Genomic DNA, 14207 nt, shown 5'->3' with positions numbered 1-14207 from the left:
CGTACCGTACCCGTACCGTCGTCGTGTGTGTGTGTGTGTGTGTGTGTGTGTGTGTGTGTGTGTGTGTGTGTGTGTGTGTGTGTGTGTGTGTGTGTGTGTGTGCCACAGTCGCCCGTTTTCACCCCCCCAAACCTTTACAGCCCCCTTCCTGCTGTTGCCATGTTTTCATTTGCTCATGATCTCTCACGATCCTACTTATCCCCCCTCCCACATCCCCCTCACCCTCACCACCTCCTCCGCCCCAAAACTCACCACCTCCTCCATCCTTGCAGGAAAGGAGACGCGACGAAGCAGGCCACGGTCAAGCGCCTGAAGGAGGAAGTGGCGCTGCTGTACGGGCGATGCATGAACGAACTTGTCATGGAGAAGGTGCTACCGCGCCTACGCCTCACGCAGCCCGCCCTCTTTGCCGACATTGTCATTCCTCCCCGGCCCCGCGAGCGTGTGCCGGAGCAAGGGCGCGTGGCCGTGCCGCCGTTTGACATGGACGAGCGGCAGTCTGTGATTCGCTCGGGCGCATTCACCATCAACAAGGCCGTCAAGAACGCGCTGGCCAAGGTGCACTTGGAGGCGGAGAAGGTCACCACGCAGTCACTCTTCAACATCAACCTCATGAAGTACATGGTCCTGGACGAGTTCCAGCTCATGCAGACGCAGACGTACCAGCACGTGCACGGCTTCCTGAAGAACGTGTGGGTGCCTGCCACCAAGAATGTCGTCATCTCCTCGCTGCGCTCCTTCGGCAAGGGCTGGTTCAACCTGCAGGAGACAGACCAGCACGCCTACGACAAGGGCAAGCTCAAGCGCCTCTTCCGCCTCATCAAGCTGGTCATGCAGGACGCCCTGCGCACGCTGGTCAAGCAGTCCGTGCGCGGGCTCACCACCGCGCTGCGGCGCTGCTCAGAGCCCGTCATTCGCCACAATGCGGACGAGTGGGGCAGCGAGCACCTGTACGACACGCACCTGGCGCCCGACGGCGTCAACCCGCTCTTCCTCATCACGCTCAACGTGGACGAGGAGCGCCGCGAGTTCACCTTCTCCACGCCCATGAAGGAGTTCACCCGCACCATCACGCACATCTTCGACGAGGGCATTGCCGCCACCGCCAACATGCTCGACATTGAGCCCCTCATCATGACACACCTCTTCTGGGTGGGCACACCCACGCTGGAGTCCGTCAACAAGCAGGAGCCCTGGGTGTGCGAGCTGCGCGACAGCGTGACGGAGAACATCTCGCGCTGCATTCGCCCGCTGGAGTCGTACCTGCGCATGTACGAGCGCTACCGCGAGCTGGTTGATCTGGACGTGGCGTCCTACCTGGAGGAGTTTATGGCCGACGACCGCGACGCCAACGACGTCAAGAAGGAGTGCGAGAAGCACATGCGCGCGCGCGAGCGCATCGGCAAGGAGATTCCAAACTCGGTGGACATTGGCATCTTCCACGTGTCGTGCATCGAGCTGCGCGGCAAGCTCATGGCCAAGTGCAAGAAGCTCTCGGACGCGCTGCTGGAGCTGCTGTGCACGAAACTGCGAACGCAGGCGTCGGAGATCACGGGCCAGTTCAACCGCATGGCGCAGGTGCTCTTCTCGCGGCCAAACGGCATCGAGGAGCTCATGGACCAGCGCGAGTTTATGAAGACGGTGCCGGAGACGGTCAAGTCCCTGGAAGGAAACATCAAGCGCACGCTCGCAGAGTGGGACCTCCTGGAAGCCTTCAACGTCAGCCTCTCCGACAGCGACTTTGCCCTGCGCTGGGACGTGTACGGGTGGCCCAAGAAGATTGCAGAGCAGCTGCACAACACGCGGGAGGTGCTGGACTCGGACCAGGAGCGCTTCATCGACAACCTCGGCACGGACCAGAAGGAGTTTGCCGAGAACGTGGCCAGCCTGCAGATGATTGTGGCCGGCTTTGCGCAGCACCAGGACATCAAGAAGACGGAGCACGTTGCCGTGGAGGTGCGCAAGATTGCCAAGGCACTCAAGGAGAGCCAGGAGCTGGCCACCAAGTACAACAACAGGGAGCGGCTGTGCAACCTGCCCGTCACAGACTACGAGCACCTCAACCGCTGCGTCAAAGACTTTGAGCCCTTCAAGAACCTCTGGCTCACCACCGACGAATGGCTCAAGTCCCACAAGGTGCGGGTGCCGCCAAACGCGTTTATCGATGCTTTTATGTTTTTATCCTTGGCGGCTCGTGTACTGCATGTGTTGATGTTTGAGATGCACCCCTGTCCCTTCCTGTCCCTTGTCGCACTTGTTCTGCACGTTCAACACGAAGCTAGCCATCACACACGGCGCGGCATCCGCACACAACACGACCTTCGCACACATCTCCAACACACCACAATTCGACCCACACATCACAATCCGTCCTACACATCACACCCACTTCACACTCACCATTCGCACACTCACCCATTCCCACCCATCCCATCACACACTCACCATTCCCACACCCACATTCCATATTCCACACCCCATCCCCTCGCCAACACCACACCGGCACACATTGTAGGTGTGGATGCACGACAACTTCTCTGAGCTTGATCCCGAGGCGATGGAGACGCAGATCAACAGCGCGTCAAAGACCATCAACAAGTGCCTCAAGGCCTTCAGGGACGTGCCTGGCTGCCTCAAGGTCGCCGAGACGGTGCGCGGATGGATTGAGGAGTTCAAGCCATATGCACCGCTGATCCAAGCCCTGCGCAACCCCGGCATGCGCGAGCGGCACTGGACCAAGCTCTCCGAACACCTTGGCTTTGACGTCAAGCCGAGCGCAGGATTCACCTTCAAGAAGGTTCTGCAGCTGCAGCTTGACAAGTACATGGACGTCATCACAAAGGTGTGCAGCGTGTTTGGCCTGGGCGCCCCTACATGTGCATGCGTGTGCATGCATGTGCGTATGTGTGTGTGTGCTGTGATGCTGCTGCACGTCTAGATGAGCCAGTTTCTTTATGTCTCTGTCCTTGTCTCTGTCTCTGTCTTTGTCTTTGTCTCTGTCCATGTCTGCGTGCTCGCCTTCGCTCGCCTCGCTCTGCTTCCCCACTCCTCCCACCCCCAACCGTCCCACACCCACTCCCACAACTATACTCTCACTTAATCCACCACACAACCCCCCAAACCTACCCACGTACATTGACAGGTTGGCGAGATTGCGGGCAAGGAGTACGGCATTGAGCAAGCGCTGGACAAGATGGAGGCCGAGTGGGCGCCGATTCAGCTGGAGATTATGCCCTACAAGGAGACGGGCACGTGCATCATGAAGTCTGCAGAGGAGAGCGCGCAGCTGCTGGATGACCACATTGTCATGACGCAAGCCATGTCCTTCTCGCCCTACAAGAAGGCGTTTGAGGACCGCATCGCCACATGGGAGAACAAGCTGCGTGTCACCCAGGACGTGCTTGAGGAATGGACGGTGTGCCAGCGCAACTGGCTCTACCTCGAGCCCATCTTCAGCTCCGAGGACATCCAGCGGCAGCTGCCCACAGAGTCGAAGCGCTACCAGAAGGTGGACTACATGTGGCGTCGCTCCATGGACGCTGCCCAGCGCAACCCAAGCGTCATCAGCTTCTGCTCTGATCAGCACCTGCTGGAGACGTTCCGCGAGTGCAACAAGCTGCTGGACCAGGTGCAGAAGGGCCTGAGCGCGTACCTGGAGACGAAGCGGGGCGTGTTCCCGCGCTTCTACTTCCTCGCCGACGAGGAGCTGCTCGAGATTCTCTCGCAGACCAAGGACCCGACAGCGGTGCAGCCGCACATGCGCAAGTGCTTCGACAACATTGCGCGGCTCACCTTCGAGGACGACCTGCGCATGTCGCGCTTCAACTCGAGCGACGGCGAGAGCGTCGAGTTCAAGGAGGAACTGTACCCCAAGGGCAACGTGGAAGACTGGCTGCTGGAGGTGGAGCGCGTCATGGTGGTCAGCCTGCGCAGCATCTTCCACGAGGCCCTCAAGAGCTACGCCGACACGGAGCGCACCCAGTTTGTGCTTGACTGGCCGGGCCAGATTGTGATTGCGTGCTGCCAGGCCATGTGGACGGCGCAGGTGGAGGAGGCCATCCTGGGCGGGCCCAGCGGCCTGGAGAAGGCATACGCCAACATGCAGAAGCAGCTGCTGGACCTCGTGGCCCTCATCCGCGGCAAGCTCGACCGCATCAAGCGCAAGGTCATCTCCGCCCTCATTGTCATTGAGGTGCACGCCAAGGACGTCATGGGCAACATCAAGAACCTGAGTGTCGGGCGCGTGAGCGACTTTGAGTGGATCTCGCAGCTGCGCTACTACTGGGAGGAGGACGAGCGTCCGCAGGGCGAGGACCTGCACATCAAGGCCGTCAACGCCGTTTTCAACTACGGCTACGAGTACCTGGGCAACTCTGGCCGCCTGGTCATCACCCCGCTCACGGATCGCTGCTACCTCACCCTGACGGGCGCCCTTGCTCTCGTGTATGGCGGTGCGCCCGCTGGCCCCGCCGGCACCGGTAAGACGGAGACGACCAAGGATCTGGCCAAGGCGCTCAGCGTCCAATGCGTCGTCTTCAACTGCTCCGACCAGCTGGACTACCAGGCCATGGGCAAGTTCTTCAAGGGCCTCGCCTCCTCCGGCGCCTGGGCGTGCTTCGACGAGTTCAACCGCATCGACATTGAGGTGCTCTCTGTCGTGGCACAGCAGGTGTCCACCATCCAGCAAGCCATCCGCAACCGCGACAAGCGCTTCTGGTTCGAGGGCGTGGAGCTCTCGCTGCGCTGGACGTGTGCGCCCTTCATCACCATGAACCCCGGCTACGCCGGCCGCACCGAGCTGCCAGACAACCTCGCTGCCCTCTTCCGCCCCGTCGCCATGATGGTGCCAGACTACGCCATGATTGCAGAGATTATGCTCTACTCATTTGGGTTCGACAACGCCAAGTCCCTCGCGCGCAAGATCACCACCGTCTTCAAGCTGTCCTCGGAGCAGCTGTCTTCCCAGGACCACTACGATTTCGGCATGCGTGCTGTCAAGACGGTCATTAGCGCTGCAGGCAACCTCAAGCGCGCCTTCCCAGACATGCCTGAGGATGTGATTGTGCTGCGCGCCATCCGCGACGTCAACGTGCCCAAGTTCCTGGTGGACGACCTTGTCCTCTTCAACGGCATTGTGTCGGATCTCTTCCCGCAGACGAAGCAGCCCGACGTGGACTACGGCGCGCTGGAAGTCGCCATCCGCGACACGTGCCGCAAGCACGACCTGCAGCCGGTCGATGGCTTTGTCACCAAGGTCATCCAGCTGTACGAGACCACCGTTGTGCGCCACGGCCTCATGCTTGTTGGGCCCACGGGCTCCGGCAAGACGCGCTGCTACGAGGTGCTGGCCGATGCGCTAACGTCGCTGCAGGGCGAGCGCGCAGACTCGGGCGCCTTGTACACGCCCGTGCACCCGAACGTGCTCAACCCCAAGTCCATCACCATGGGCCAGCTGTACGGCGCTTTCGACGAGATGACCCACGAGTGGACCGACGGCATCCTGTCCACGCTGATTCGCCAGGGCGTCGCGGCAGACGACGACCACAAGCGCTGGTTTGTGTTTGATGGGCCCGTCGATGCCATCTGGATCGAGAACATGAACACCGTGCTCGACGACAACAAGAAGCTCTGCCTTGCCTCTGGCGAGATTATCGCCCTCACCCCGACCATGACCATGATGTTCGAGGTGGAGGACCTGACCGTCGCCTCCCCGGCCACGGTGTCGCGCTGTGGCATGGTCTACCTCGAGCCGTCCATCCTCGGCCTGCAGCCGTTTGTGGATTCGTGGCTGCAGAGCGCCCTGCCCGAGGACATCAAGCCGTTCTCGGACCAGCTGCGCTCCCTCTTCTCCACATACATGGAGCCTGCCATCCACGTGGTGCGGCGCCAGACCAAGGAGGTGGTCACCACCGTCGACTCGCAGCTGGCCGTGAGCCTCATGAAGATGCTGGACTGCTTCTTCCGGCCCTACGTCCGCAAGGAGGGCTTTGAGATCCCCGCCAACCGCCTGGACATGCTGCCCACCATGATTGAGCCGTGGTTCATCTTCTCGCTCATCTGGTCCGTTGGTGCGTCCTGCGACGAGTCTGGCCGCGCCATCTTCGACTCCTGGCTGCGCGAGACCATGGCCAGCGCTGGCGCCAGCATGCCCTTCCCGGACGACGGTACCGTGTACGACTACCGCCTCAGCAACGACGGCGCATTCGCTGCGGGCGAGGAGGAAGAGGACGAGGGCGACCACGACGAGGACAGCGACGCCGCTGCTGGCGGCGATGGTGACTTGCACTGGGTGCTCTGGTCAACATACCTGCCAGACTTCACCGTCAACCCCAAGGACGAGTTCTCCAGCATCATCGTGCCGACGGTGGACACGATGCGCTACTCGTACCTGGTGGAGAAGCTGGTTGTGGCCTCCAAGCCGCTGCTGGTTGTCGGCCGCACGGGTACGGCCAAGACGCTCACGGTGAGCACGAAGCTGCTGCACTCCATGCCCTCGCAGTACATTGCGCACTTTATTGCCTTCTCCGCGCGGACGTCCGCCAACCAGACACAGGACATGATTGATGCAAAGCTGGACAAGCGCCGCAAGGGCATCTTCGGCCCGCCGCTCGGCAAGCAGTTTGTGTTCTTTGTTGACGACCTGAACATGCCCGCCAAGGAGGAGTACGGCGCCCAGCCACCGATTGAGCTGCTGCGCCAGTGGCAAGACCACGGTGGCTGGTACGACCGCAAGAACATTGGCGCCTTCCGCAAGCTCGTGGACATGACGTTTGTGTGCGCCATGGGCCCGCCCGGCGGCGGCCGCAACCCAATCACGCAGCGGTTCACGCGCCACTTCAACTTCCTCGCCTTCACGGAGATGAGCTCGAGCGAGAAGGCAACCATCTTCGAGCCCATCCTCGACGCGTACTTGCGGCAGACGGAGGGCCTGGCAGAGAACCTGGCCGCCGAGCTTGTGCGCACCACCATTGGCGTGTACGACACCATCACGCGCGAGCTCCTGCCCACGCCGGCCAAGGTGCACTACACGTTCAACCTGCGCGACCTGGCCAAGGTGTTCCAGGGCATGCTGATGAACGACGTGGGCACGCTCCGCGAGACGCCAGACGTGATTCGCCTGTGGACGCACGAGTGCCGGCGCGTGTTTCGCGACCGCCTCATCAACGACGAGGACCGCGAGTGGTTCAACTCCCTCACCCGCGGGCGCGTCACAGAGACGTTCTCGCTCGAGTGGGGTGACGTCGTTGCACGCGAGCCCGTGCTGTATGGCGACTTTATGGACGGCTCTGCGGACAACCGCAAGTACAAGGAGCTGCCTGGCCTGGAGAAGATCAAGGCTGTCATGGACGAGGCGCTGGAGGACTACAACAGCTCCACCACGGCGCGCATGAAGCTGGTGCTGTTCGAGGACGCCATTGAGCACGCCTGCCGCATCAGCCGCATCATCCGCCAGCCTCTCGGCAACGCGCTGTGCCTCGGCGTGGGCGGCTCCGGGCGCCAGAGCATGACGCGCCTGGCGGCGTTCATGGCGGACTTTGAGTGCTTCCAGATTGAGCTGTCGAAGAACTACGGCCTACCGGAGTGGCGGGAGGACCTGCGCACGGTGCTGAAGAAGGCTGGCCTGCAGGACCAGCAGGTGGTGTTCCTCTTCAGCGACACGCAGATCAAGGACGAGAGCTTCCTGGAGGACCTGAACAACATCCTGAACAGCGGCGACGTGCCGGGCATCTACGACCCGTCGGAGCAGGACGAGATCTTCACCGCCATGAAGCCCGTCGTGCAGGCGGCGGGGCAGGCGCCCACTAAGACAAACTTCATGACTGCGTACTGCAGGCGCGTGCGGCGCAACATCCACTGCGTGGTGTGCATGTCGCCGATTGGCGAGGTGTTCCGCTCGCGGCTGCGCCAGTTCCCGGCGCTCGTCAACTGCTGCACGATTGACTGGTTCAGCGCGTGGCCAGAGCAGGCGCTGCGCTCTGTGGCGACGTACTTTATGAACGACCTGCCCGAGCTGCACCACGACGACGCGCTGGTGGACGGCCTGGTCACCGCCTGCGTCAATGTGCAGCAGTCCGTGCTCAACAAGTCTGCGCAGTTTGAGGCGGAGCTTGGCCGCGTCAACTTTGTCACGCCCACCAGCTACCTGGACCTCTTGGGCATCTTCTCCAAGATGCTTGGGCAGAAGCGCAAGTCGCTGCTGGAGAGCAGGAACCGCACGGCGGTTGGCCTGGACAAGCTGCTGGAGACGGCGGACGAAGTGGCGAAGCTGCAGGAGGAGCTGCGGCAGATGCAGCCCATGCTCAAAGAGGCCAAGGAGGAGACGGAGGCCACCATGAAGAAGATTGCCGAGGACACCAAGATTGCGGAGGAGACGGCCAAGCAGGTTGGCAAGGAGGAGGCCGAGGCCAACGCAAAGGCGCAGGAGACGCAGGAGATTGCGGACGACGCGCAGCGCGACCTGAACGAGGCGCTGCCGGCCCTGGACGCGGCCGTGGCCAGCCTCAAGTCGCTCAACAAGAACGACATCACGGAGGTCAAGGCCATGCAGAAGCCGCCAGCCGGCGTGCGGCTGGTGATGGAGGCCGTGTGCATCATGTTTGGCGTGAAGCCGAAGAAGGTTGCCGGCACCAAGGTGGGCGAGAAGGTGGACGACTACTGGTCGGCAAGCCTGCCGCTGCTGCAAAACCCGCAGAAGTTCCTGGATTCGCTGTTCAACTTTGACAAGGACAACATCCCGGAGAAGATTATCGCGCGCATCGAGCCGTACATGACCAACGAGAACTTCACGCCGCAGGCCGTGGAGAAATCGTCGCGCGCGTGCACGTCCATCTGCAAGTGGGTGCGCGCCATGCACAAGTACCACCACGTGGCGAAGAACGTGGAGCCGAAGCGGCAGCGCCTGGCGCAGGCCAAGGAGGAGCTGGCCATCACCATGGCGCAGCTGGACAACGCCAAGGCGCGCCTCAAGGAGGTGAACGACCGCATTGCGGAGATGCAGGCCAAGTACGAGGCCATGGTGACGAAGAAGCAGCAGCTGGAGGACAAGGCGGAGGAGTGCTCGCTCAAGCTGCAGCGCGCGGAGAAGCTCATCTCGCTCCTGGGCGACGAGAAGGTGCGCTGGAAGGAGTCTGTGGAGCGCAGCGACAAGCTGGTCGTCAACGTGGTGGGCGACGTCGTCGTGTCTGCGGGCACGGTTGCCTACCTGGGCCCATTTACGAGCGAGTACCGCAGCGCGCTGACGGCGCAGTGGCGCGAAGACCTTGCCGCCCTGAACGTGCCGCACACTGAGGGCGCGGACCTCGTGTCGACGCTGAGCGACCCCTTGGAGCTGCGTGACTGGCAGATCCACGGGCTGCCCAACGACGCCATGTCCACGGAGAACGCGTGCGTGGTGAAGTTCTCGCAGCGCTGGCCGCTGTTCATCGACCCGCAGGCGCAGGCGAACAAGTGGATCAAGGAGATGGAGGCGGAGAAGCTGGTGACCATGAAGCTGACAGACCGCGACTTTTTGCGCAGCCTCGAGAACGCGGTTCGCTTCGGCAACCCGTGTCTGCTGGAGAACGTTGGGGAGGAGCTTGACCCTGCGCTGGAGCCCATCCTGCTGCGCCAGACGTTTAAGCAGGCCGGCAGCCTGGTGATCAAGCTGGGCGACTCCACCATCCCGTACCACGACGACTTCAAGTTCTACATCACCACGAAGCTGCCCAACCCGGTGTACACGCCCGAGGTGTCGACAAAGGTGACCATCATCAACTTCACGCTCTCGCCGAGCGGGCTTGAGGACCAGATGCTTGGCCTTGTTGTGGCCAAGGAGCGCCCGGACTTGGAGGAGGCGAAGAATGCGCTCATCATCCAGAACGCCAAGATGAAGCAGGAGCTGGCTGAGATTGAGAGCCGCATTCTGAAGATGCTGAGCGAGTCCAAGGGGTCGCCCGTGGACGACGAGGAGCTGATCAACACGCTGGACGCGTCCAAGGCCAAGTCGCAGGAGATCACGGCCAAGGTGCAGGTGGCGGAGGAGACGGAGCGCGACATTGACGAGACGAGAAGCAAGTACGTGCCCGTCGCCGTGCGCACGCAGATTCTGTTCTTCTGCACGACGGACCTTGCGCACGTGGACCCGATGTACCAGTACTCGCTGGAGTGGTTCCGCAACCTCTTCCTGGCGGGCATTGAGAAGTCGGAGCCCGCAGACGAGCTGGACCAGCGCATCGAGAACATCAACAACTTCTTCACCTTCAGCCTGTACCGCAACGTATGCCGGTCGCTGTTTGAGAAGCACAAGCTGCTGTTCTCGTTCCTGCTGTGCGCGCGCATCCTGATGAACGAGGACCGCATTGACATGGCCGAGTGGCGGTTCCTCATCAGCGGGAGCTCCATTGTCCCCGACGAGATGGAGAACCCGGCCCCGTCCTGGCTCAACGAGCGCGCCTGGAAGGAGCTGCGCCAGCTATCCGACCTGCCGCGCTTTGCGGGCCTGTGCACGGAGTTTGCCGAGCTGGAGGACGGCTTCAAGCGCATCTTCGACAGCCTCGAGCCGCACCGCGAGCCCCTGCCCGGGCGCTGGCAGGACGAGCTGGACGACTTCCAGAAGATTCTGGTCATTCGCTGCCTGCGCCTGGACAAGGTGTCGCCCATGATGCAAGATTTTGTTGCGCGCCACCTCGGGCAGCGCTTCATTGAGCCGCAGACAACCAACCTGTCCATGGTGTTCCCGGACTCGTCTGCGACGGTGCCGCTCGTGTTTGTGCTCTCACGCGGCACGGACCCTGCGGCCGACCTGTACAAGTTTGCGGAGGAGATGAAGTTTACGAAGAAGCTTGCGTCCATCTCGCTCGGGCAGGGCCAGGGCCCGCGGGCGGAGGCCATGTTCAAGGCGGCGACGGAGCGCGGCACGTGGGTGTTCTTCCAGAACTGCCATCTTGCGCCAAGCTGGATGCCGACGCTGGAGCGGCTGGTGGAGAACATTGACCCGGCCAAGGTGCACCGCGACTTTAGGCTCTGGCTGACCAGCATCCCCAGCCCCAAGTTCCCCGTGTCGGTGCTGCAGAACTCGTCCAAGATGACGGTTGAGCCGCCGCGCGGGATCAAGGCGAACCTGATGGAGGCCTTTGACGCGTTTGACGACGACTACCTCACCAACTCCAACAAGCCGGAATCGTACCGCCGGCTGCTGTTTGCGTTGTGCCTGTTCCACGGCGTGCTACTTGAGCGGCGCAAGTTTGGCTCGCTCGGCTTCAACATCCGCTACCCGTACAACAAGAGCGACCTGGCCATCTGCCTGACGCAGCTGCGCATGTTCCTGGACGACTACGACACGCCGCCGTACAAGGTGCTGACGTACACGGCTGGGCAGATCAACTATGGCGGGCGCGTCACGGACGACTGGGACCGCCGCTGCCAGATGACGATTCTGCAGGACTTTTACAACGAGAGCGTGCTTGACCCAGACCACGCGTTCTCGCCGTCTGGCGTGTACAAGCAGACGGACGCGGTGGATTACGAGGACTTCCTCACGCACATTGCGTCGCTGCCCATCAACGACAGCCCGGAGATTTTTGGTCTGCACGACAACGCCAACATCAGCTTTGCCAACAACGAGACGACCGAGTTGCTTGCAGGCATTCTTGCGACGAGTGGCGGCGGCAAAGGGGGCAAGGGTGCTGGCGATCGGGAGAAGGTCATCACGGAAGTTGCAGAGAGCATCCTCAAGCGCTGTCCAAAGCCCATGGATGTGGAGCACGTGCAAACCAAGCACCCTGTTCGCTACGAGGAGTCCATGAACACCGTCCTCATCCAGGTTTGCACATATCCTGCGCGTTGCGTGTGTGTATGTGTGTGCTTTTGTGTGCGTGCGTGTGTGTGCTTTTGTGTGCGTGTGTGTGTGCATGTGTGTATGTGTGCTGTGATGTGTGTGCATGTGTGTGGTTGTTTGTTTATGTGTGTTTGTGTACGTTTATGTGCGTTTCATGTGTGCACGTGCGAAAGTGTGTGGACCAAGCGTGTTGTCGTATTCCTCACACCACCCACCATCTTCGTTGTTGTTATTGCTTATTCACTTGTGCAGGAGGTGATTCGGTTTAACCGGCTGCTGTCTGTGATGCACTCGTCCCTGCACGATGTGCTCAAGGCCCTGAAGGGACTTGTGGTCATGAGCGAGGAGCTGGAGCTGCTGTCCAACAGCTTGTTCAACAACATTGTCCCGGACATGTGGTCCGCCAAGGCCTATCCTTCGCTCAAGCCGCTTGCGTCATGGGTGGAGGACTTGCTGCGGCGCGTCGAGTTTATTCAGCACTGGATCGACAACGGTATTCCCGTGACGTTCTGGATTTCCGGATTCTACTTCCCACAGGCGTTCTTGACCGGCACGCTTCAGAACTATGCTCGCAAGCACGTCGTCAGCATTGACTCTCTCTCCTTTGACTTTGAGGTTCTTCGCATTTCCCACGAAGACATTGTCACCAAGTGAGTTACTTGCAGTTTGGGGGTGGTGTTGGGGTGGCATGAAGACAGGGGTGGAGATGAAGGGGGGGGGGGGGGAGGTTGATTGGATGTGTGTGTGTGTGTGCATTGTGTGTGTGCATTGTGTGTGTGTGCATTGTGTGTGTGTGTGTGATGGCGTGTGTGTGTGTGCATTGCGCGTGTGTGTGCAGTGTGTGTGTGTGTGTGTGTGTGCATTGCTTGTGCGTGTCATCACCACAACTGCGTCTCACCATGATGTTCACCATCAACCATGGCGACACAGGCCCGAGGATGGCTGCTACATCTACGGCCTGTTCCTTGAGGGCGCCCGGTGGGATGCCGAGGAGCACCTGCTGGCCGAGTCGCGACCAAAGGAGTTGTACACGAGCATGGCGCCCATCTGGCTCAAGCCCGTGCCAGACCGCGCGGTGCCAGAGTCTGGCATGTACGTGTGTCCGTGCTACAAGACACTGCAACGCGCAGGCACGCTGTCGACGACCGGGCACTCGACCAACTTTGTGCTGCCGCTGGAGATTCCATCCGACAAGCCACAGCGGCACTGGATCAAGCGGGGCGTTGCGTTAATATGCGCCCTCGACTACTGAGCCATCGCACGTGCTCATTCGTGCTCTGTGATTGTGTGTATGTGTGTGTATGTGTGTGTGTGTGTGCGCGAAACTCTGCGGCGCGCGTTCGTGCTTGTGAAACTCGGCAGTGTGTGTGTGTGTGTGTTTGGCCTTGTTGCAGTTGTTTGTTTGTTGTGTTTGACGTTGCTTTTTCGTGTACATCTCCTGCTCTGCCTTCGTTGCGTTGCTCTGTTTGTTTGATGGGTCATCACTTGCCCTTGTCATGGCTGAGTTTGTTGCTTTGGTGTCACGTTCATGGTGTGTTGTCTGTGTATGGACTGAGAAACTGAAGTACAACGAACCCAACTTGCAGCAAAGGAACGACGACAAAACGGGCAATGTACGCTGTGATGGTGTGGTAATGTACTGTGGCGTGTTGTGAAGCCAGAAACAAACACACAAGGACGGTTGTTGGTGGTTGGTTGGTGGGCGTGTGGGTTGGTGGTGTCGATGGTGGGACGTGTTTGTTGGCCATGTCTACCTCATGGGAGGCGCCACAAGAATGACACCATCTCCACGCACATACAGCATTGGCATTTTTCTCTCCGTCGTCTGCATGGTTGGGATGGGAGAGAGTGTGTCGTGTGTGTGTGTGTGTGTGTGTCGTGTGTGTGTGATGTGAAATGAGTGAGAGCGATGTGAAATGAGTGAGAGTGCGCGTGTGTGCTGTGGGGTGTTTGCCTATTTGTGGCTGTGCTTTTGTGAGGGTGTTGGGAGTTGGGCACAAGCTTCTTCCATCACAGCATGCAGCACACATTTGCACACACAAACGCACAACTGAGCACACCTTGATGATTTCTTCGTAGCTCTCCTCATCGATTTCCGAGGTTGTGATCGTTTCAACGACGTCGCTCAACACCATGTTGAGATGTTGGTCATATGCCTGTACGATAACAAGCGCAGTTGTGCGTGGTTGTGAGGAAAGCAAGCGACACAAATACCGAAGGAGATAAAGACAGAGAGAGAGAGAGAGAGAGAGAGAGAGAGAGAGAGAGAGAGAGAGAGAGAGAGAGAGAGAGAGAGAGAGAGAGAGAGAGAGAGAGAGAGAGAGAGAGAGAGAGAGAGAGAGAGAGAGAGAGAGAGAGAGAGAGAGAGAGAGAGAGAGAGAGAGAGAGAGAG

At 60.3% G+C, this 14207-nt stretch overlaps 2 protein-coding genes across 2 annotated transcripts in view; one reads left to right on the top strand and one right to left on the bottom strand.

The window, feature by feature from the left end:
- The window catches only part of PTSG_01256 (dynein), a 16253-nt gene extending 2844 nt beyond the window's left edge, over positions 1–13409 (top strand). Inside the window, exons 6-10 of the mRNA XM_004997170.1 lie at positions 109–2136; positions 2516–2842; positions 3143–11800; positions 12068–12465; positions 12746–13409. Coding sequence (XP_004997227.1) covers positions 109–2136; positions 2516–2842; positions 3143–11800; positions 12068–12465; positions 12746–13067 — 11733 coding nt within the window. The 3' untranslated portion in view covers positions 13068–13409. The remainder of the gene's footprint in view (positions 1–108; positions 2137–2515; positions 2843–3142; positions 11801–12067; positions 12466–12745) is intronic.
- Positions 13280–14207, bottom strand: part of PTSG_01255 (LSM domain-containing protein) — a 2635-nt gene continuing 1707 nt past the window's right edge. The window contains exons 2-3 of the mRNA XM_004997169.1: positions 13876–13971; positions 13280–13640 (exon numbers count right to left, since the gene is read on the bottom strand). Of these exons, the coding sequence (XP_004997226.1) occupies positions 13566–13640; positions 13876–13971 (171 nt within the window). The 3' untranslated portion in view covers positions 13280–13565. The remainder of the gene's footprint in view (positions 13641–13875; positions 13972–14207) is intronic.

This window comes from Salpingoeca rosetta (assembly GCF_000188695.1).
Source record: "Salpingoeca rosetta unplaced genomic scaffold supercont1.4, whole genome shotgun sequence".
Taxonomy (NCBI): domain Eukaryota; class Choanoflagellata; order Craspedida; family Salpingoecidae; genus Salpingoeca; species Salpingoeca rosetta.
This window is presented reverse-complemented; position numbering and strand designations above follow the sequence as displayed.